The sequence below is a fragment of the Amphiprion ocellaris genome, chromosome 3 (assembly GCF_022539595.1).
Source record: "Amphiprion ocellaris isolate individual 3 ecotype Okinawa chromosome 3, ASM2253959v1, whole genome shotgun sequence".
Taxonomy (NCBI): Eukaryota; Metazoa; Chordata; class Actinopteri; family Pomacentridae; genus Amphiprion; species Amphiprion ocellaris.
Genome location: NC_072768.1, coordinates 29,776,413 through 29,799,690, shown reverse-complemented (window position 1 = coordinate 29,799,690; position 23,278 = coordinate 29,776,413). Strand labels below are relative to the sequence as shown.

Sequence of the window (23,278 nt, the reverse complement as noted above, 5' to 3'; positions counted from 1 at the left end):
GACCAAATTATTCTCTGATTATGGTTGGGCTGAAATATGAAAAAAGCAAAGCAGTCATGAAAAGTCCCATCTCTGACCACATATTAACAAAAAAATTTATAATGCAGACATAAACCAGTGATAATTTCTGAACCACATGTAAGTGCTTGTCACAATAAAACAAAACAAAATTCATAGAGTATTTTTAAATATTAAAAATTTGATCACAAAATATTTTTTAAAACAGGTTATTTTTGATGAATTTTTATAACTGATTTAGCAGGTACAAGTTGTATCATACAAACAAAAACATCACCTTCACATGTTCCACCCACCTAAACACTGTCTCAGACCAGGCACAGCTCTCCATGACAACAGCAGCCTCTCTCAGCATGATAATGCAAACTGTCACACCACTACAAAAACTGTCCAGGAACAACTCAAGGAACGCAACAAACTCTCCAGATCACGATCTGATCGATCAACTGTGAGATGAGCCAGAACAAACTTGATACAGGAGATCCCACCCAACAAACCACAAGATCTACAGTGGACATCTCAGTATCAAACACCACAGGGCACTGCCAGATATCCAGTTTCCATGCCTTGATGGGTCTGAGCTGTTATGGCGCCACAAGTCTGATCTACACATTATTAGGCAGGTGGTTTCATTAATGTGAAAGCTGTAAAACCCATGAATTTTATAGCAAGACTAGCATCAAAAATATGCTAAGTGCCCTTTAGCAAAGCACGTGGCACCAACCACAGCACGGAATATTTAAACATTTTAATTGTCAAAAAATAAACCCTACATTTTCTTACCTTCTCACCACTGACAACTTTCTTCAGATTTCGGCAGTCACTGTTCTCCACCTCCTCCTGCTCTGTTGTCATTGCAACAGTCTGGCCTATCCCTGCAATGTCTAGTGCCATATTCCCAAGCTGCTCGACTGAGGCTAACTCTGGTGTTTGTTGGCCATCAAATGGGCTGCTGCGAGGTGTCCTGGACAGGATAAGAACCCCAGCCTCTTTCTCAGTGTTGACCACTCCTGTGGGTGAAACTTCAATTTTCTCCTTCTTTGCTTTTCCAGACAATCCATCCTTGTCTTTTTTCACAGCAGGTGGGGTACGGGAGGGTTTACTAGACTTGTCAGTTCCCTTAGCTGGAGTAGAGTTTGGGTTCTGGGGTGGTAGTTCCACAGGGGCCCTTCCCTGAACCTCCTTCTTACCTCCATCTGAGACTGGGGCCTTAATGTTTTCCTTAGAGTTTTTACTACGCTTCGATTTGGATTTGCTCTCTTTGCCCTGCATAGCAGCTACAGGACTAACAAAGTTTATATTGTCAGGTAAAGTGGCAACAGCGCTAGGAGGAGCAGCCATCTCCCCTCCCTCCTTACTGCTTGACATCTCTAGTTTGTCTTTCTCTAAATCGGCATCCAGATCAATTATCAGATTGCCCACACCGATATCCCACTCATCACCACTGTCGTATGTGTCTACCGCGTTGGAGTCCACACCTTTCCCGCCTGCAGGGCTACTGCTGAGGGACATCTTAGTAAGAGTGCCCCTGAGTGCCACAGGAGGGCCACAGGAGGGCCACAGGAGGGCTGTGCTCCTCTCAGCCACAGGACACCTCCTCAGGGCTGGACCCCACGCCTCCGAGCTGTTCTCCACATCCTCTCCTGTTGTCAGAAAAATAAAAAACAGATTAGACAAAAGAAAACAGCAAAAAGAGCTTTACCCTGAAAACAAAAACAACAATTAACATGTAAGTTTGAAAACATTATTTTTAGCATTAATTTCAGCTGTAAAGTTTGACAGTTTAACATGGGGGTCTTTAGGAAGTGAATCGCTTATGGAGTCAGTCTTAAGTGGACACTGAAGGAACTTCATTTTTCAGCACTGGAGATTGCTTTAGGGGTTAATTCCTGCTGACAAAAGTATTGATGAGGAATCATAGCCGTTAACTGCAAGCCCTTTAAACATCAGTAGTTGGCAATAAGCAAAATGAGGGAGCACAAGCATCTCTCCTTCATGCAACTTATCACATGAAGCAGAAGAACCCTGATCCTGATCCTGTATTGCATTCACTCTGTTTCTCCCTGTGTCCTTTCTCCGAGTGTCCCTGGTCCCAGAGCTGGATGCTTCTGATCTGTGGTTGCTGTCCCACCAACTGGCTTAGTCTCCATCATGTCCACTGTGGGATGCTGCTGCTGACCTTCCTCCAGCCCACTGCTTCCAGCTGCCCATTTCCACCAATCTACTCTGCATCACCCTTAATATACTTACATGCTCATCTACAGACTGTTTGCATCTTACTACCAGCTATATATGATGTATGCCACTAGCTGAGAGGAGAGTTCAGCCTGCCTGAGCTTCCTCTGGAAGAAGAACCTTTGCTGATTATTAGAGACTTGCTCTGATAACCGTTACACAACTTTCCATGTTGCGTGACACAATCCTCAGTCGTATCTTGTCCATCTTGTTGACGTGTGATGTAGAGTTTGCCAGGAAGAGACTTGGAAGAGCTGGTCTCTGTGGGTTAGCATGTGGCTTAGCATACAGAGCCCTGTCTTGGCTCACTTTTGCCTACACTTCCTTCTCCACCACTGGAGCGGCATGATGATAACTCCACTGGTCCGCTGGATTTCTGGATAAATTCCAGCATTGCAGAAGTTGGCACGGTCTACCAATATCCAAAAGTTTGGCCCTTCCGAACACGATTACAGTCTCAAGTGTCTGAACTGACCGACAAAGCACACACAATAGGACAAAATGCAGACAGTACCAAGCTGCCGTGTCATCACACACCGCCATATTCGTCATCTTTACCGACGCTGCTCATCGGCACTTTTAACGGTCTTCTTATTGGTACTTTGATTGCTTTTGTTTGCTTGTTTTGTTTTTAAGCACAGAATTAAGATTGTTTTACTTTCTAAGATGTACTGTATAAGATTTAAAATTGCTATAAACACTAACATTGTGTTGATGGGAATCATCAGAGCACTGTGGAAGGTATCACAGGTTTTACTCACAAACTAAAATATGTGTTTCATTAAACTGTCCAGCAATAATTAAGAAGTACGAGGTCCACCTTGAACAGATATGAGGCAAATATCAGTACAATGTACAGATAAATCCTGTTTCACTCTTCACTTTTGAGTGTAAAATTAATGCAGGACTTTGACCATATTTTACTGATTTAACAGTCTTAGTGAAGAAAACAGTTGAAGTATTTTTTCTACCACTGACACCAACATTCAACCAGAGAAAGGATGAATATAAAGTAATCCAGGGTTTGTCTACAGCCTGCAAATCACCAAATCCCACTGCTCTGTGCTCTGAAAATGACACAGAAATTCAAATGATGCTCTGAATTTCAGACCAAATTTCTGAAAACAGTCACAGTAAAACAGCTGGCAAATACTTACTTTTAATCAGTAGCCCATGTTCATATAGTTTATTTAACTGCATGTGTGGCTGCTAGCAAACAATACAAACATAGTTAGCGAGGGATGAACTATGAGCTCAGCAATCACACTGAGCGTTTCTCCGACTGTATGGGATGAACTTTTGCTAAAAGTTTCAAGAGATTGACAATGTTCCTGCTCTGACATGCAAAAGATTTGTTACTTTTGTAGCAATGGACATTGACTGCATCAACTGCAGAGAATTAAATCATATTTTTTGACGTTCATCAATTCTGTGCTGCACAAAGCTGCAGGTGAGTGACAGAGCTGCTCTGCTCCTCACACACTCCGAAAGACAGAACACTGTTTTGGATTTGGAAAGCGAAAACGCATCATAGACAGATACACATCAAACACGTCTTACAGTGATGCAATGTACTGCACAATGTTCTTCTTACTTTCTAAAGTATCATCAACAGAACAGTTAACGTTGGAGTTTATCGATCCTTCAGTATTTAAAAATTTTGCCCCGGGGCATGTTTAATACCAGAGCTTGACATTCCTCCCTACCTGCAAGTAAATTATTGGGGTCTTTTTGAGTAACACTATGAATAATTGTGGAAGACTGCAGTGTCTGCTGCCTCACCTTTAAGCACGGCTCCTCTAATTCACTGGAGCTTCACTGCTCTACTAATGCGTTCAGGTGTGGTCTTTCTCTTGCTGTGTGTGATTGGCTGTTACTCATGACAAGTAACAGCCAATCAGACAGTGATGTGAGTGGGACAAGTGTTTGTTTACCTTGATGGACAGAAATGGGAAGTGGTGGAACAAGTACTTAGATACTTTACATAAATAAAAGCACTGATACTGCACAGTATTAAAGTATTTAATGCAGTAAAAATGTCTCCTGTGACTGTTATGCTATAATACAGTGTAATCTAATTATTATAATTCCTTCATTAATGCAAAAGCAGGACTTAACTGTTATAGTAACCACATGCCCCTTTGGATCAGAGTCATTAAGAAATGGAATTCATGAACTGAATTATAATCAGAATTGTTAAAATACAAACCATACTAAACCTTAATTACAACCCACTTTACTGTTTATTTTGAGAATAGATGCTAAATGGTTGGATTACACACATGTTGGTTAACACATTTAACTAACAGTACTTCTTTTCTACAGCCCTAGAATTTACTACTTTGTTCTGACAGTCACCCTAAAGATGACTGATTGAAAATACGTTAATAGACGGTGCAGGTCAAATCCATCCTCAGGATTGTCACTTATATTATATAAGTGACATGTTATATTTGTTAAATGTCCTAAAATTATACTTATAGTTCCATTTTCATGGAAAATAAACTGTCAAGTGTTCATCACCACAGTCCTCTTTAAAAACATCAGTGACAATGAATTACCACTAAGTCTTTCTGCAGCCATGATCACATACTGTACCAGCTCTCCGCCCACCACCCCATCCAGCTTTCTGTCTTCATCTACTTCTCCATCTCTATCTTACTCTGAAGCAAAGATAAATCCCTGGTCAGAAGAAGCAGCAACTAAACTCCAGTTACCAACCTGAGATGTGCACTGTCCTGGAATTTATGTCCCTTCATGTCTCATGTCACATCAGAGTAGATTATTAATTATCAAAGTGTCTGTACTTGACAGAATCAGACCATATTTCGTACAAGAGAAACAATACCAGCAATTTTTGTTTGTTCATCTTGTTTTACAGGTGGCCTCACCACCATATGACATCCATCCAGGGTCGTGGGGGGCTAAACAAGCTAAATTATCTTTTGTGAATGTTGTGTATGGAGCACTGCTACAACAGATACAGCTGGCACAGGACACAAAAGCTTGTTTCAGAAATGGGATATGGAACATTGCTAGCTTCATCAATCCATTAAGGTGAAGGCAATCTAGTTATTTAGACATAGGTCATTTTTCTGTTAACGTTCTTCATGGTCTCATGCAGAGATACCCACTAGAGCGCCAGAGACAACTACAGCAAGAATGTGATCTTTGTTATTCACAAAAGAACAGACAATACAACAACTAATGTGTACTACATAATAATGCATTAACAGACAAAACTAAGCTAACAGCAGCTGATCAAAGTGTCTGATAACTAACAACCCAGTTTATTTCAGATTTTTTAAACAGTGAAACTAAAAGCTCACGGCTCAACCTGAGGACAAAATATTTAACTGCAGGTGATAAAACCGTGACTGTGTGACAGTTCATCTGTCGGAGATGAACAAAAGCGGCATGGACTGCCGTTAGATCTTAATTGATACGGTCTCCATATGAGGGAATATATATAATTAAAACTAATTAATGAAGTTACTGCTGTTGCTTTGCGTTTAAATGCGTGCAGCTCTCTTTCTTTGAAGACATTCATGAATCCTGCCGCTGTCTGATACTGCAGGTATGTAATAAACTGCAAAGAAGTTTCCACCTTAAAAAAAATGGGCAGATGTCACTTTCAGATTCCAAAGATCATTTCATTCTTACAAAGTTTCAACAGATTCTGAGACGGTCAAGCAATCACCTTCACAGAGTTGACACAGAATGACCCAATAGCCAATATGAGCGTCTGTAAAGAGAAAGAGTTCCGCACATTTATACACAGAAGAGCAGCAGTAATTTCATTAATCACTTATAATTATCAAATTGCCTTTACATGGAGACGGGATGGATCCGAATCTAACTGAAAGCCACATTTTGTACTTTTCTTCATATCAGGCAGGTGAGTTGTCATACAGAGTCACAGTTTAAAAGTTGCAGTCAAATCACTAGTTACAGTGTGGCTGTCCTCAGGTTAAACACTGAGCTTTCAGTTTGACTGCTTAAGAAATCAGAAATAAACTATGCCATCAGTATTTTGGACAGTTTGATAAGCTGCTATTAGTTTACATTTAGTTTTTTGCTTGTTATTGCATTATACACTATTTGGTCATTTACAACTAAGATCCTTGCATTGTCTACTGTGTTGTGTTTTTTTATGAACATGTTGCTCCCAAATTAAATAAGTACCCTGTCAATGGAATTAAAACAATGCAGCACAAAAAGTAGATACATGTGAGCTCATTTACTCACACACCTTGGCAGAGCAATGGCAGGCATTTAAAAGATCATTGGTAAGTACTTTTCTTCCTAATAGACTAGCCTAGTAAGTAATGAATACAACAGAATGGAATAATACCTTATTAAGCCTTTGCAGGAAACTACTTGTAACAGCAGCATGTTAACACAAACAACGCACAAACTCGACAGAGACACCAACACTAACAGTCATCAGTATGACCATATGCATAGTATAAAAGTTAGAAAAATTATGAAACTTAAATATATTTGCACAGCATATAGCTCATAAGTTAAAATATTAATGTTAATTACTGTGAATTGAAAAGCCTGATTGCAGCTGGTAGGAAGGATTTCCTGCTGCGCTCAGACCTGCACTGAGAGGGGATAAATCTGTGGCTGAATCTGTCGAAACACCTCCAGATTGTGTAGTGGGTGAGAAGCATTGTTCATAATAGAGTTCAGTTGCCTGAGCATTCTCACCTCAGCCACCTGTTGGACTAATTCCAGCTCAACACTAGTTGTGGAGCTGGCCTTCTTAATCAGCTTATTCAGCTGGTTCTGTCCCTGGAGTGAGGACCCTCCTCCTAACACACAACCCCAAAGAATAAAGCACTGGACACCACAGTTTGGTAAACTGCACATAGAATAACATCTTTTAACTGATATTAAAAGGGAAGTAAAGTCTGCTTTGGCCCTTCTTGTACACTGTCTCCATGTGTCTGGACCAGTCCAGTTTGTCAGCCAGCTGCACTCCCAGGCCTATAGCTGGAGACAACCTCTACCTCCGTGCAAAGAGTGGTCACCGGTTCCATTGTGGACTTCTTCCTCCTGAAGTCAATCACCATTTCCTTGGTTTTAGAGGTGTTCAGTAGAAGGTGGTTGAGGTTGCATGAGTCAAAAAAAATCCCTGATCATGTCCCTGTATTCCTCCTCACGTCCTCCTCTGATACAGCCAATAACCACAGAGTCATCAGAATGTTTCTGAAGAAAGCATCTGTCTGAGTTATACCAGAAGTCAGATATATAATAATAATGTGAAGGGGAAAGAGGACAGGACAGTTCCTTGTGGGGCCCCTGTGCTGCTGAGGATTTTGTTGGACACACAGTTCTGCAGTCAAACATATTGTGGTCTGCAGGTCAGATACTCCATGACCTAGGAGAGTAGTGCTGACTCCACCTGCATCAACCTCATCTTCTCACCAAGCAGTGCCAGCCTGACAGTATTGAAGGCACTTGAAAAATCAAACATGATCCTCGCAGTCGCATCAGTTTACCTCCCAAACATACATTGTTTGGGAGTAAACTGCAATTTACTGTAATCGTTTACATTAATACACAGACAAACATACACTGTCATAGGCCTCCAATCCCTGCTAATGTTATGTAATCACAATTACGTGACATATGGTCACATTACAAGTGGCTAACCTTAACAACGACGACTACACGTTTTGTTTCAACTGTGCTGCACGTTTCATTTAAAGTAGCTCCTGGAAATCTACATATGCTATTTACATCATGGAGTTAGCCTGCAAACAGGCCAAATGTTACTAACGTAACTGACGTTAGTGAGCTTTGGACATTTGCCTGGTTAAGTCGTCTGGACACTAAACAAATGCAATACTTAAATTGCTGTGAATGTGTAGGGCTGGCGTTATTTACAGAAGTAAATACATTTAGTGCAAGCAAAAACAACCTCACGCTTCTTTCTAACTTAGCTACGGCTAGCTAAATTATTCGGGAAGCTAGTTAGCAGTGGCTGACGCGTCAACCCCGGATCTCACTGTCTGTTAGCGCACATCAATAACGTGTTACAGCCTCGTTAGCTGAGTAACACTAATATCAAATATGTACAACAGCATTAACGTACGAGTCCAACAACAAATCGCATGCAGGCATTAAATATTATTTCTGCAGCTGATCCGAGGCCCACCGTGGCCCGCTACATGTCTATTGAGATCCATTATCGGACGCAGGTTGATTTGCTCAGATGGCGAGTGTCCCTTAGTTTCTGTAAAACTTTGAAATAAATCACTAATTTTATTCGTCCTACTCTGCCATTCAAAGCTGATATTAAAGACATGAAACTAAAGCAAAGACCAACGTATAAAGTTGCACAGGTCGTGTTTATAATGGATGACCTACCGTCCCATTTGTCGTATGATGGACAATTGCCGATGCGGCGCTTTCAACCAAATCCATTATCCATTATCGGACGTGTGATTAAATTTCACCATACCATGCATGTTGCTCTAATATACGCCATTGACCTCCACAACTACAATCCTATTGGCTAATAAGACATTCAGAGAGACAACGAGAAACACACAAAGAAATAACTGATCATTGTTTTTATAATACTGCAATAGCTTGAAAATACGATACACAACAGGGAATGCGGATGGTAAAACAAATACCAAATCGCAACGTGAAGCAATTAAGTAGGGGTTACACAAACATCGTTACAGTAGTAGAACAGGAAAATACTAAATGTCGAGGTGGTGGTGGATGTTGCATCTAGGCTATACAGAGAAACCAGCGGGTCAGACGGGGACGTGTCCGACGATGGACGCCTGTCGATTAGCTGCCCGGTCTCCCCAGACAAAGACAACAGCTAGCCTGCTGAGCTAACCCCCGGGATAGCTAGCAGGCAATCCCGCGTTTTCAAAGGTGGCCCCAAATCCTACCAAGAGAGCCCACATTAACTTTTCCACTTACCCCGTTCGGAATCCCCGTCCGTTCAATATTCATGTACACTCCATAGGTTCGGATAATTCCACTGAAAACAGTCAAGACAAGCTCCCAAACTGGTGGATATAACAGGCGGACCAGTCAACGTGCTCCCAGTTCACTGGACCGCAGCCATCACAGTCATCTGGAGAGAACTGGAAAACAAAAATATCGATATTTTGGAGACAGTTCGAGGGGTTGGATGAAAATACAGCTAACTGTGGTCACTCCATATGATATTGCCAGAGTTTCGATATCAGCGGTATTCCTGTTAGCAGACACACAGATAGCAACAGACAGACAAACAGCATCTTAGGGACAATGTAACCAAACCCCGGAAAACTGGATCACGGGACTCACTGGACCTGGAGTGAATTTGCTGGCTTAAAGTGGACAGAACTCCCAACCTTAAAATCTGAGGACATAGTGTAAATAAAATGTATATATGTGGCCGACCCAATAGATCAGGACGCTTACCACGTGAGCGCCACTTCCCTGGACAGCATCCTGGCCGGTTCACAGCTTGTTACATGTCACCCCCCTGCTCTCTCTTCCCTTACTTCCTCTCCTTCCCCAACCGTCGCTATCAATAAAATGACACAGAATGCATCTATCATAAACATGTATATATGTACAGTTTATTCTATAGAAATGTAATATTTGGACACGTGTGGGTCTCCTCTGACCGTCACATAGAAAAACAGAAAAACGGGTCTTCGTTTTTTTTTCGTTCAGTCCAATTATAAAATGTAGCAGCGGTGGATAAGGGGCTTCATGTGGAATAAGGTAAGTTTCCACTAACATGCTAGCACTATATATCACACAAGTCAACTTTTTTATTCTTACGCAGTCTGTGGGAGCTGTGGGTAACGAAGATAGATAGATAGATAGATAGATAGATAGATAGATAGATAGATAGATAGATAGATAGATAGATAGATAGATAGATAGATAGATAGATAGATAGATAGATAGATAGATAGATAGATAGATAGATAGATAGAACCTCTATTGATCTTGTATTTGGGAAATTTGCAGTGCTACAGCAGCAAAGAGAAAAAAAACAGTAGGCTTCTAGTGTGTTGTGCCCAATGTGTAGCCAACAGAACATACTCAGTTTTGCTGAAACTGATTTGTTTTTGTTGAAACTTATTGATTGTGTATCTGCTGCATAATTTCCAAAATAATTCAGACTGATTATCTTTTTACAGTAAAAGCCTATAGTAATAAAACTGTACTGTGTACAATAGTATAGCTGACCTTGTGTCCACTGTGACTGGATAAAGACAACTTCTGTCATAAATTCACAAAGACACAAATACCAAGACATTTGTCCTGTCAGCACAACTGTAAAACCAGTAACAAGCAAATGTTCATGTTATTTAGGAGAAACGATCCAATTAGTGCTCGTAAATGGCAATGGACGTCAGCCAAGTGGAAGATAATCACAACAGTCAAAGTTACATCTACACAATGTAAAACAGCCTCATTTCCAGTGCAGACAGAAGGTAGGTTGGTAGGTGTGAATGTAGACAGGAGGAAGACAAAACTAAGATGTAGCTCTTCCTTGTTGCTGAAACACACAACTCAATAGCCATATGTAAATATGTTACATGAGAAGTGCGCATGCCTGCTCAGCATAGTTAGGAAGATAAGCTTAGTAATAATTAATAGGAAATATATCTGGCTGCAAGGAGACAAAGAGAGGTACATCTCCATAGCGACAACTAACAAGGAGTGCAAACACACAACAAGCACACTCCTCCTGGGTTAGATACTAGATGTGAATGAGTGATAGTGTCACAGCTATTATCAGAGGTGCAACATGCACAGGTCATACCAGCCATTTAAACCTGTTACCAACCGCTACTTGCAGAAACGATGGGACCAGAATAACTATGAAAATCACCGCAGCAAGGTAGGTAAATGAAAAGAGAATGGTAGAGGATTGTTGACTAAAGCAACATTAGTCCAGCACAGGCTTATATGTTGGTCTGTGAGATTTACTAAAGGACTGAGTTCCGTTTGAGTTGGAGTCTTGGTCAAGAATGGTTGGACTGCAACTGGCCTGGAGGGCTGATGAGAGAGCAGAAGTTTGAAGACTAAGAATTTGTGGGACTATAGCTGAAGGCAGTTTTGTATGAGTTAGAATTAAAGGAGCAGCACAGTGTAGGAGTATTGGGCTTGATATTAGTTGCGCGTGGATTAGTGGTGGGATAGTGTTGATTTGTGGATTTATTGTTTTAAATATGTACAATATGAGACCGATAGATTGGAGAGGGAGAGGTAGTGATGTGAATAGTTGCACCAATCCAACATACTAATCCTGAACAGTACATTAGCTGTCTAATCTTTAATATTAATATTGATTTGCCTTCCATGCCACCATTGTACACCTTACTAATGTTTAAATGCTCATAGTAATTACAGACATCCTTGTAAAAACAACTGAACATACATTTCAGCCTAATTGATTGAACTGGTAATATCTGAGCATTTCATGATTTCTGAGGGTTGCTTTGATTTTAAATTTACCCTCAAATATATATATATATTTTTTGTCACTGTTGCTCTCATTTTAAAACAAAAGGAGCTCAATTAACCACAAAAGCAGTAGCCAATTTGATTGTATACCACTGAGGCAGAAAACTAGGTGACAAATCTCATGTATGGAGAATCTGTCTTTTCCCACTGATTTCCCCAGACATAAGGTTTATCAGTTGCAGAATTCCATGGTCAAATTTGCACAAAAAACCAAAAACAAACAAAAAAAAACATCACTTCAATCTGAGCCTTTATGAGCTCTTGATCAAACTGTATACAAAATTGGTAACAATACAAAAAAAAAAAATCATTCAATATTTTTTTTTGAAACAGATGGTTTTTTGCTTGTTTGTTTTTTCTTTTACTGGTAAGGCAAATAATGGACTTAGCCAAAAATGCTTCCACTGTCCAAGTTTTTACTCACTGCTTACTACTCACTACTCATTCACCAATTTGTTATATTATCCTTTGTGTAAAGCTTTCATAATAAAAGTAACTTGTAACTACTAGAGTAGAAAGTGCAATATCTGAAATGTTGTGGAGCGGAAGTATAAAGTAGTATATAATAAAAATACTCAGTAAGCTGCAAGTACCTTAAGTGTTGTACTTAAGTCCAGCACTTAAGTGTCTTTAGTTACTTTTTACCACTTCATATGAACAACTAGGGAATTAGACACCTGTAGTTTAACACCCAGTGTCCACACATGAACAGAAGACACACTCTCAAACAAGTAAAGCCACACAGAACCCAGGAAAAATGATACACAGCTTCTGCTTAAAATCATCCATATTGCACTGATTTTATGTGTGTAGGTGAACTCTGCCCTGCCTGCAGTGGACACTACGGGCATCAGGACACCAGCTCACATCCAGCTAAAACTAAAAAAACTCCAGGTCAGTGGACACACACACACACACACACACACACACACACACACACACACACACACACACACACACACACACACACACACACACACACACACACACACACACACACACACACACTTCTTCTGTGACATTTCCCTGATATTGATTATATAAATAAAATGTCTCTAGTTTGTGTTTGTAAGTCTTGGTTTCTGTGGTTCAGCTGCAGGATGAACGTCTGTCAACCATTGACAGAGAAAATCACCTGCTGGCATCCAACCTGGCAGGCATTGTTTGCTCTAAAGGCCTAGTGGACCACAGGAACCAATACCACCTGTGGAGGTAAGCTGTCTCAGTTTAAATTTTAATATCTGAGATATCATGTCTCACAATAAGGGGGACACAGAAGCACAACTCAGAGATTCGGACATAAAATATAGCAATTCACCTTTACTTGAATATCAAAGTACAAACTATGTACAATAGCAAAGGAAATGATGGCAGTGAAATAATGAGAGACTGACTAATAAATGGGAAACAGGTGATCAGGTGGATGTGAGGCATCAGGTAATCAGGAATATCAATGACATCTAAGACTAGAGAGGCTGTCGTAGAAATGTATACATCAACAAAATGACTACGCTGTGCAAAGGAGGAGCAGGTTCCTGCATACACTATGATTGAAATTACGTCATTGCCTCCCACACTGGTAAAGCTAGCATGCATGACTGAATATCTTATGATGACTCTATACAGAAGCCTGAGATACTGATTTATTTGTTTTTTATTTGGCTATAAGAAGCATCACATGCTGCTATATGCACACATATACTTAGACATCTGAAATTAAAAAACTAAAATTAACCTAACACTGGTAACTACAAGGTATGTTGTTGTGACTGGATCATGCTATGTCTTTTTATGCGATGTCATGTGTTGTTTGGTTTTTACTACATCTCTTGATCTCTCTTTTTAAAACAGTTATTTATTGTTTCTCCAATGTCCATTTATGTCAAGTCATGCAAGATATTGTCTTCTCCTGTCATGTCTTCTGTTCATGTTTTCGTGTTACACTATTGCATGTCATCTCAAGCTATGTCCAGTCCTCCAATATTTAATCATGTTATATCAGATAATTTACTATTATGTCATATCAGTGTAATGATGATTGCTTACATGTGACCAGTAACACTGGAAGCCAGAGTATGCACAATAATGATACCTTATTACTTTTAAGGTTGCTTATAATTACCTGTTGCTTCAAAAATCTAAATTTTATCTACAACTGAAAGTATTCTTCCAACATGATTTGTATGCTGCAATAGCAACATTCATGGAGTTTTTCTTCACCCAATGTTGAAAACTTAACCTCCTCCCACTGAGATCTTTAGGAGTACTCCGATGACACCAATGCATCTTGCTGACACTTGAAATAACTGATGTGACCAGCCTGCTTTATTATGTGATAACATTTGTTGGATTATTCATCCTTCATTTAGAATAGATCATGGTATCATTTTTACCTTTATTTGGCAGTTAACAGTATAGAGAGGAAACAAGGGCAGAGGGAGAGAGGAGCATGATATGCAGCAAGGGTCCCCCATGTATTAGTCGTTCTCTTTCACTTCTCACCCAATTTATTGCCTTCTTCAGTCTGAATGCTAACAAAAGGAAGCAAGAACTTCTGTTGATCAGCCATCAGAATCAGGCCATCTACCAGCGAATAACATCTTGCCCATCGGAGTATCGTCGTCAACTGTGGTTGGATGATTGGGAGAGAACGCAACGCCGGCTAAATGACATTTCTCGATACCCAAAAGGGCTGGCAGACAAACAGGTGAGTTCACAGGGGAAATATGTAACAATGCTGTGATTTACAGACAATTCTGAACATAGAAAGTTTAGTAAAATGCACAAAAAGGCACCAAAATTATGCAAAAAATTGCCACTGGTTTTCTGCAATTTCTGTGTGTATGTTGTGTTGTGTGTGGCTTTTTTTTGTCAAAGAGATGTTTTAAAAAATCACTTCAATGTACACTGTCTTCTAAACAGCATCAAGATTTCCATTTAGAGAAACTGATTCTTGTCTTTGAATCTCTTTTACAATTAAAAGCACCACGTCAATAAACAGAAAGCGCCAGTCATGAAAGATGATATTTAACTGAGATAAGATGCTAAAATGTTTGCCAAAGACTGACAAAATCCTTTGAGTAATAAATGGAGTGAATTGATCTTAAACCACTCTGGTCCTTTTCCAACCTGATTTCTGTGTGAAGGTGATAATGCTCATATGGGTGGTTGCTGTCTCAGAATGAAGCACAAGATAAGCTATGAGTAATGTGTCATTGTGTCTACAGACATTGCACAGGAAGGTGAAGTTTGCAGCTGTGGAGAGTGGCAAACAGTCGAAGAGCTGCAGGAGGTCTAACATGGACAGGACCAACAGAGAAATCTGAAACACAAAGAAATAACCTGGAGAGACTAAAATTGTCTCCAGTTACATTTCCTCAGTTATCTATCATCAGCTTACTGCTTTATTGAAATGGAAAACGGACCAAAATTGTCATGTATGTCTCTACTGCTAATTCCATAGTTTATTTAGCTTTGGAGCATGGCAATGATAGTATGTCACCATTCAAATTGTTTGCATGTTAAATGTCAGCACGGTAAATCATTACATGCTAACGAACCATGGCCTACCCACCTTAAATATGCTGCACAAATGTACAAAAAGAAAGATTGCCCGTTGATATTTGCGACAAACCTAAACTCAAAACATGTCTGATGAAATACAACCACAGTGTAGAGCCTTATGGGAGGCTGAATTTATTCAAAGTCAGAGATCTCTGTGCACAGTTATTTTCAGAGAAATGAAAATAAGAAGTTTTGTTCTTGCTTATGTTTGACAAATATAACACATTAGAATGCACAGATGCAGTTATGATACAAGTGTGCTAGGCACTTGTATGTGCATGACACAGTCACTGTGTTGTGTAGACTCCTCTATTTGTTTTTGTATTTTACCCATATTGTGAGTGTCTTCGGGCAGTTAAATTGCTAACTCTCCTTTTAATTCTGACCACATAAATTTAGACCGAATTATTTCAACAAATATTGGATGGGTGGTGATGAAATCTGAGTGGAATATTCATGCTTTCTTCAGGATAAACTCTAATAACTTTAGTGACTTTTCAACTAGCACAATCATCAGTCCAGCATTTTAATTTATCCAATCGTCTACTTTAATTTATCACCAAATACCTCCAAAACTAATGATGTTCCCATTAGCCTCAGCTATACATTGTGTTTAGAGCTAACGAACAAATTATGAAACACTATACAAAATGTATGATTGTGGTAGATGGCATTCCTTCTACACTTCAGCATGTTTTTTTTTTCCAGGCATCTTAGTTTGTTGTTTCAAGAATTGAGCTCAAAGTATCACTTTGTCTAAGTTGCTTGCATGGCTGATGACTGTTAATCCCAATGATGTCGCTGCATTTGCCATTGGTATTAATGGAGTAATCTAGTATAAGTAAACTTTTCAATTTTTTCCCCTGCTTACTACAAAAGAATAAACATTAGGAATACAAAAGATATCACTCTGTTTTACTCTATACGACAATTGCAGAGGGTGTAGACTACAATGCCCCATGTCCTGCAGCCTTGCAGTCTTGAGTGCTAGTCGAGTTTTACAATTTTGTTGGTAATAAGGTGTTTAGTGTATTGTTCCATGTGGTTCATGCTTATTTAAATGAAACACATTTTTCACTCTTACTCTCCATCATGATTATGGCATTCTGATCTGGGAAAGTTAGCATTTAATGCTGTGTATGCACCACCTATCTTTGTCAGTGATTAATAAAGTACTTTTCTGGACTATGATTCCTTAATAATGTTGTCAAGTTCTTGTTTTGAGCATGTTGTACTTGTGAAATCAGTCATTATGGGTGCAGTGGGACCTCAGTCTATGTGAACTAAAAAGGATGACATGTTGCAAACCTGCTGAATACGTTTTTGGAATTATAAGTCAAGAGTACAACAGTACATACTGTAAATATCTCCCACCTGTCAGCTCCTCCACTACTCTATTGCTTTCTCCACTGGGTGGCAGCATTTATATACCTCCACTCAGCATATCTTCTGTTATACACGGTGTGCACAATAATTAGGCACGTTGTATTACTGAGAATTAATTTTATTTTTGAAATAATACAGTGCTCTCAGTCAGTCCAAAATGTTAACAAACCTCAAACTTTAGAATTTAACAAAGAAAAAAGTGAATTTTGGCTTTCTCATCAGAATATCTATGTGTGCACAATTAATATCCAACTGTTAGTGTGCAGAATTATTATGCAACTAAATGAAAAACAAAAAAATTCCCATCTCACTTTTTCATTTATTCTTTTCTCATATTCATTTTTGAGTAAGAAGGACAAATACACTAGAAATTTACAAATAAACACTTCTGACATTTCAACTGATATTCAGTGACCAGTGTAGCCATCTTTCTTTTCAATAACTGTCATGAGCCTTCCATCCACAGATTCTGTTAGTTTCTTGATCTGTTGATGATCAATTTTTCCTACAGCAGCAACCACAGCCTCCCAAATGCTGTTCAAAGAGGTGTATTGTCTTCCTTCACTGTAAATCTCATGTTTCAGAAGGGCCCAAAGTTCTCTGCAAGGTTTAAATCGATGAGGATGTCATTATTCTGTTATCTTTCAGGTCTTTGCTGGCTAGCCACATGGTGGAGCACTTGGATGCATGTGATGGAGCATTGTCCTGCATAAAAATCATAGCCTTCTTGAATGATGGAGACTTTTTCCTGTACCACAGCTTGAAGAAAGTATCTTCTAAAAGCTGGCAGTAGGTTTGGGAGTTGATTTTGAGTCCATCTTCAACCTAAAAAGATCCAACTATTGCGCATCCTTAATAATAACCATACCAGAACCTCACCTTCACCTGTGGAGCTCTGTGTCCATTAGTGATCCATTGATCCATCGGGTCGGTCAAGAGTCACTCTCATTTGATCTGTCCATAAAACCTTCAAAACATCTGTCTTCAGAAATCTCTTGGCCCAGTGTTGACATTTCAGCTTTACTTCTGGACACTCCAGGTAGGTTGCATTTCTGGAATATAGCAGCACTGAAGGTTAATGAGTTTCTGGGAGCTTCACATATAATTCTCCTCAAGCCTTTATCAGATATTTTGCATCTTTTTTGACTATTTGCAACAAAACGTTGGATTGTTCGGTGACCACGCCTCAATAGCTTAGCTATGTCAAGAGGGCTGCATCCTTCTGAAAGGCATTTTACAATCATTGACTTTTCAGAGTCTGTTAACTTCCTTTTTGGGCCCATTTTGTTTCAGGTAAAGAAGCTGCCTAATAATTATGCACACCTTAATATAGGGTATTGATTACTTCAGGCCACACCCTGAAGACGCTGGGTGAGACAAAGAAAGCGTAATCACTGCTCTCAGAGGAGCAGAAAATGATTGGAAATGTACTGTGCTTTTAAACGAGAAGAATTTTGTTAATTAATTTCTCTCACTTTTTGGTTTCTGTTATTCTAAATATGTAGTTAATAGCATTAAAGAATCTATATCAAAATTATGTAGTACCGTCTGAAATGTTGTATAATTAGAAATTAATTTGCTATTCTGATGTGTATGCTTCTAACAGTCAGCTGATCACTGAAGACTGATCACATGAAAATGAAATACATTCCATAGGCTTCTCTCAGAACCCAAAGTTGTACCATTTGTGATCAGTTAAGTGCTATCTCCAATTACAATGACATTCTGTCACTCATGCAATAACAAATACTACATATTGTGCAACTCAGGTCAGATGAAGAAATACTGGGCAAAGCAGATGCACTCAAAAGACCAATCACATCCAGGAGTCAAGGAGGAATTTCACCCATCCACTATCTATGTACTGCTTTCTCCTCTGCAGGGTTGCATGATGGCTGGAGCCTGTCTCAGCTGACTCACAATGCTGCTGCGTTGCCTCTTTGCTGTTTCTTAGCCTCACTGCGGCTTTGCCTCGCTGCTGTCTATGAAGTTAAAACAGAGAAAAAAGAATTTGTCATTGAAAATGAAATTACAATTTTCTGAGTTTTTCTTCATGTCTGTGCTTTCAGAGATAATTTATTTTTTTTTTGACACTCCGAGTTTTTTTTTGTTTGTTTTTTAACAATCCTTCAATGTTCTCTGTTTTCAGTTTCTAAAAGTAGAATGGGAGGCAGAGCCTTCAGTTTTCAGTTACCTCTCCTGTGGAACCAGCTACCAGTTTGGGTTCGGGAGGCGGACACCCTCTCTATTTTTAAGACCAGGCTTAAAACCTTCCTTTTTGACAAAGCTTAAAGTTAGGGCTGACTCAGATGACCCCGAGGGGGTCAGTTGGAGTTTGCATATACGGGGCACAACTGACTTCTTCTTCGACATCCCTGAGTTATGCCCCTAGTTACACTGTTATAGGCCTAGGATGCTGGGTGACCTCTCTTGATGCACTGAGCCCTTTTCTCATTACCTATATATTTAATATATATACCATTAACTCATTGCATTCACTCTGTTTCCTCCTGTGTCCTTTCTCCGAGTGTCCCTGGTCCCAGAGCTGGATGCTTCTGATCTATGGTTGCTGTCTCACCAACTGACTTAGTCTCCATCATGTCCACTGTGGGATGCTGCTGCTGACCTTCCTCCAGCCCACTGCTTCCAGCTGCCCATTTCCACCAATCTACTCTGCATCACCCTTACTATACTTGATATGCTCATCTACTTACTGTTTGCATCTTAATGCCAGAGCCTTACACCAAAACAGTAAATTTATAAATCGGTTTCAATGTTGGCTTGTACTTGTATGTATCATTTATGTTACTCTGATCATGCATGTATCCTGATGTGTGTTATATGTTTCCTTGAACAGGCAGGAGATACATCAGGGCCCGGCAGCAACTGGGCATGCTGCAGGCAAGACTCAGATGACATTAGGGGAGAGAGGGCAAGAAAAAAATGGGAGAGAACAGGAGAGAGAGGGAGAGGGGGATACGCAGGGCTGAGGCTGGATCCTGACAATAACTTGGCCTGAATTGAATGACTGTAGTTGCTACAACAGTCCAGCCTTGAATGGTGAACTGAGCCAATGTTTTATGAAAAAAGGAGGTGATTGTCAGGAGGTGACTTTTCAATTGAAGCAGCACACACACACACGCACACACACACACACACACACACACACACACACACATGGAGGGAAAAGAGGTAGGAGAGAGAAGGGAAGTTGCCACCTTAGGCACAAGCTGAGGTGGAAGGCCTTCCTTCTTCTACATAATATTGTCATATATTGAGTGATGCTGAAAAACCAGTCAATGCATATGTAACTTCTAGGCTGGACTATGGTAATTCCTTATTATCAGGATGTTCCAATCACTCTCTTAACAACCTCAAGCTCATACAAAATGTTGCAGCCAGAGTTCTGACAGGAACCAATAAGAAAGATTATTATTATTAGCTTCTCTTCATTGACGTCCTGTAAAATCCAGTATATTTAGAATCCTGCTTTCCATGCATAAAACTCTTAATCACCAAACTCCATCTTATCTTACAGACCTTAATGTACAATATCATCCTTCTTCGCTCTCATGCTGCAGGTTTACCTGTAGATCCCAGAGTTTCCAGACCTTTCTTGGGAAGCAGAGCCTTCAGTTATCAGCTCCTCTGTTATGGAATCAGCTCCCAGTTTGGGGTTAGGAGGCAGACACCCTCTCCACTTTTAAGATTAGGCTTAAAACTTTCTTATTTGATAAAGCTTACAGTGAGGGCTGCTGAGGATCACCTTCACCTGAGCCATCTTTGCTATAGGTTAGCAGAGGGACTTCCCATGAACTAAGCACCTCTCCCCCACTCTTTCCTCTTTCTCTTCTATAAAAATATATGCCACCATTACATGTCACTGTCTTTGTGTTCTGTGTTTGGTCTCTCTGCAAGTGTCTCTGGGTCTGGAGCTACAAGTGTCTGATCTGCAGTCGCTGGTCTCACTGACATCCAAAATTTTCATTGTTCTCTTATGTATTGTGTGTCTGTTCTCCATCTGCTACTCCTGCCGTCACCACCCCAACCCCTTGTGCTATCGCTCACGCCCCTCATCCCCACTCTCACTCCAACTGGTTGATGCAGATGGCCGCCTTCCCTCAGCATATTTCTGTTGGAGTTTTTCTCTCCCTTCCTGTTCAGGTGTTTTCTGTTGTTTCTTTTCCCCATTGTCACCGCCTGCTTGCTCATAGCAAAATTGAATGGAATTGAACTGAATTTATAAACTATAAATGACGCTTGCAATCCCACTTACTCTTAATAATACTTTCAGGTAATATGTTTATAGTTAAAACAAATAAATCAAGCAGTTTTTTGGTGCTTATAGTCCTACTTTGCAAGCAGTGAACAAACAACTTATGGAAAACATTTCTGAATCATTATCTAAAAGCTATAATTATGCATTTATCACTTCCTGGGCAGCCACTAAGTTACATTAACTGTGGTTATGCTCTATGTAATTTCTTCAAATGTGCTGTTTATTCGGATTGATTTAATCACATTCAACCAGTAATTACATACCTTTCACCTGTGTTCTTTTTCTCCATCTGCATTCGTGTAAAGATACTCGGTTAGTTAAGATTCAAAACTGAGATACGAGCACATGTAAATAAAAACCTGAAGTGGGAATCCAAACTGAATGAAAAGCCTTTCTGACCTTTCTCACTTTGAAACTTTTTATAAATACTTAAGAATATTTCAAAAATGTACCAATGGACACTAAGCACTTGAAATGTGTTTATAAATGTCTAACTACACAGTACTACGGTATGTTATTGTGCATCTATTAACTGTATACCTATTATCAGTACTTCTCATTAACCTCCACCTCAATAATATTGGTCTGTCCTTCACATTTGGTCTGAAGCACAGTGTTTTGAATCATGGACACAAACTGAGTCATTTCCTGTTTTTACAGTACCTGAGGATGGCGTTTGGAGAGGGAAGGTCAGATATCTGTGTGTAGAGAAGACACACAAGGAAGAGGGAGGTGCATAACTCCCTCCCCAAGCTGTCCGTCTCTCTCTCACTCTCTTTCCCTCTCTCTCTCCCTTCCCTTGCAAATCTGAGCACCAGAGCTTGGAGTAAACCTCCCAGTCACACACTCACACTCAAACTGTATATTTCACTACTTTCACTTCAAATGGATTATCAGCTCCTTCTACTGCTGTGGACCTGCAGCCTTCTGCCAGGTATGTGAGCGAGCAACACTTGACACAGCACAAATCAGAGACAGAAAGATAAAAAGATCATTCTGTTCAAATCAGACAGATGCTGTTGATGGACTGTTGGCTAAATATGGATTTCAAATATGGTCAGCACTATGGTCTCACAGCAAGAAATATCTGGGTTCAAGTGTACTGGCCAGTTGGGGCCTTCCTGTGTGGAGTTTGCATGTTCTCCCTGTGCCCATGACTGGGCGTTCAGCTTTCTCCCACCTTCCAAATATATACACAGCAGGTTGATTGGTGATTCTGAATTGGCTATAGGCCTGAGTGTAAGCATTTGTAGTTGTTTGTCTGTTTGTGGTAGCCCTTTAATGAACTAGTGACCTGTCCAGAATGTCACTTACCCTCTCCTCTAACCTTCTACAGAACAATACACTTTTCTCTCAATATGTTCTAGTTTATAAGTAATCTTCATATCCCTTTAATGTCCCCACCAAGAAAAAAGCAATGAGAAAAATATTTCTTTATATTTCTTACTTCCATGGGGCACTAATAACAACAATCAATGGTTTTTTTTTTTTTTTTTTATGAATAGACCCAGCGGTTTTTGAAATATTGACCTCTACAAAACGGTTGAGATGTCGTTTCATGGTAAAAGTGCGATTCAAGAATTTGCATACATTTTTATGCATCTAACTGAAACAAAAGGCATTTTTATGCATATATAACTCTTTCTACTTTCAAAATTGAAGAAATTATAATGGCCAATGTATCAAATAAATTTATAAATGCAAAAAAAAATGCCGAAAAACTCAAATAAACTGTAGATCATAGCAGAAATAAATTAAATTGATCATTTGTTTGGTGGTGAAGCTGGACAATTGTTTTTGGCCATTAGATTCACTTCATTTCTGGTGGTATGGTATGAAGCATTGCTGTTTTGCATTCAAGGGCAGGAAAACCATGCATTTCTGGCACTTCCATCTGGACACACCCTTTCCAGAGGTTGCACCGTCCCTGTTTGCCACAGTGAAGTTGTCACAGTCCTGATGAGAGGATGAGCAGCAGCTGCTGGATCTGCAGCAGCTGCTGCTCATCACTGATCCTCCTCCTATATAGGCCGGCACTGCACGCAGTTCAGCGCCACATCATTATATCTCTCCTCCTCCTCTCAGTGACACGGACTGAGATTTGCCGACAGAGCAGCCTGCGTTTCTCCGACCTGTCTGCCAGATAGTAGACACAGACCTCTGCCGTCCTCCAGATCTGAGGACGTAGACCTCCCCCCACCCCCGCCATAGTTGGTGTTTTTGTTGTATTTTTGTGAGGTTTTTGTGAATAAACCCCTGCTGCCTTCCAGTCTGCCTTGTGTCTGC

General features: G+C 39.9%; 3 protein-coding genes across 11 annotated transcripts in view; 2 read left to right on the top strand and 1 right to left on the bottom strand.

Annotated features, from left to right (window-relative positions):
- Positions 1-9,764, bottom strand: part of znf609a (zinc finger protein 609a) — a 37,886-nt gene extending 28,122 nt beyond the window's left edge. For 4 of the 7 annotated variants that reach the window (XR_008601127.1, XM_055008982.1, XM_055008980.1 and 1 more), the window contains exons 1-2: positions 9,208-9,551; positions 802-1,661 (exon numbers count right to left, since the gene is read on the bottom strand). Coding sequence is in view for 5 of the 7 variants with exons in the window: in XM_055008982.1 (XP_054864957.1) it covers positions 802-1,530 (729 nt within the window). In the remaining 2 variants the exon portion in view is untranslated. Of the gene's footprint in view, positions 1-801; positions 1,662-9,207; positions 9,553-9,696 lie in introns of those variants that run through there. The other 3 variants (XR_002746929.3, XM_055008983.1, XM_055008981.1) reach the window with 2 other exon arrangements.
- Positions 9,765-9,796: 32 nt separating this feature from the next.
- Positions 9,797-16,518, top strand: si:ch211-284k5.2 (sperm axonemal maintenance protein CFAP97D1). 2 transcript variants are annotated; one of them, XM_055008986.1, is made up of 5 exons: positions 9,797-10,005; positions 12,577-12,657; positions 12,857-12,975; positions 14,287-14,470; positions 14,991-16,518. In XM_055008986.1, exons 1-5 carry the CDS (start codon positions 9,994-9,996, stop codon positions 15,087-15,089), a joined length of 495 nt encoding a protein of 164 aa, XP_054864961.1. In that variant the 5' UTR covers positions 9,797-9,993; the 3' UTR covers positions 15,090-16,518. The 2 variants fall into 2 exon arrangements, with proteins under 2 accessions (XP_054864961.1, XP_054864960.1); XM_055008985.1 differs by lacking the exon at positions 9,797-10,005 and adding an exon at positions 10,979-11,137.
- A 5,266-nt stretch (positions 16,519-21,784) lies between these two features.
- The window catches only part of itga11b (integrin, alpha 11b), an 80,044-nt gene continuing 78,550 nt past the window's right edge, over positions 21,785-23,278 (top strand). For both annotated transcript variants that reach the window (XM_035953135.2, XM_035953134.2), the window contains exon 1: positions 21,785-21,926. In XM_035953135.2, the coding sequence (XP_035809028.2) occupies positions 21,878-21,926 (49 nt within the window). In that variant the 5' untranslated portion in view covers positions 21,785-21,877. The remainder of the gene's footprint in view (positions 21,927-23,278) is intronic.

Excerpts from the sequence above, each read along its gene's own strand:
- si:ch211-284k5.2 (XM_055008985.1), top strand. The coding sequence starts at position 11,045 with ATGCACAGGTCATACCAGCCATTTAAACCTGTTACCAACCGCTACTTG. Across the intron at positions 12,658-12,856 it reads TAAAACTAAAAAAACTCCAG|CTGCAGGATGAACGTCTGTC; the intron begins GTCAGTGGACAC and ends TCTGTGGTTCAG. Across the intron at positions 14,471-14,990 it reads AAGGGCTGGCAGACAAACAG|ACATTGCACAGGAAGGTGAA; the intron begins GTGAGTTCACAG and ends TTGTGTCTACAG.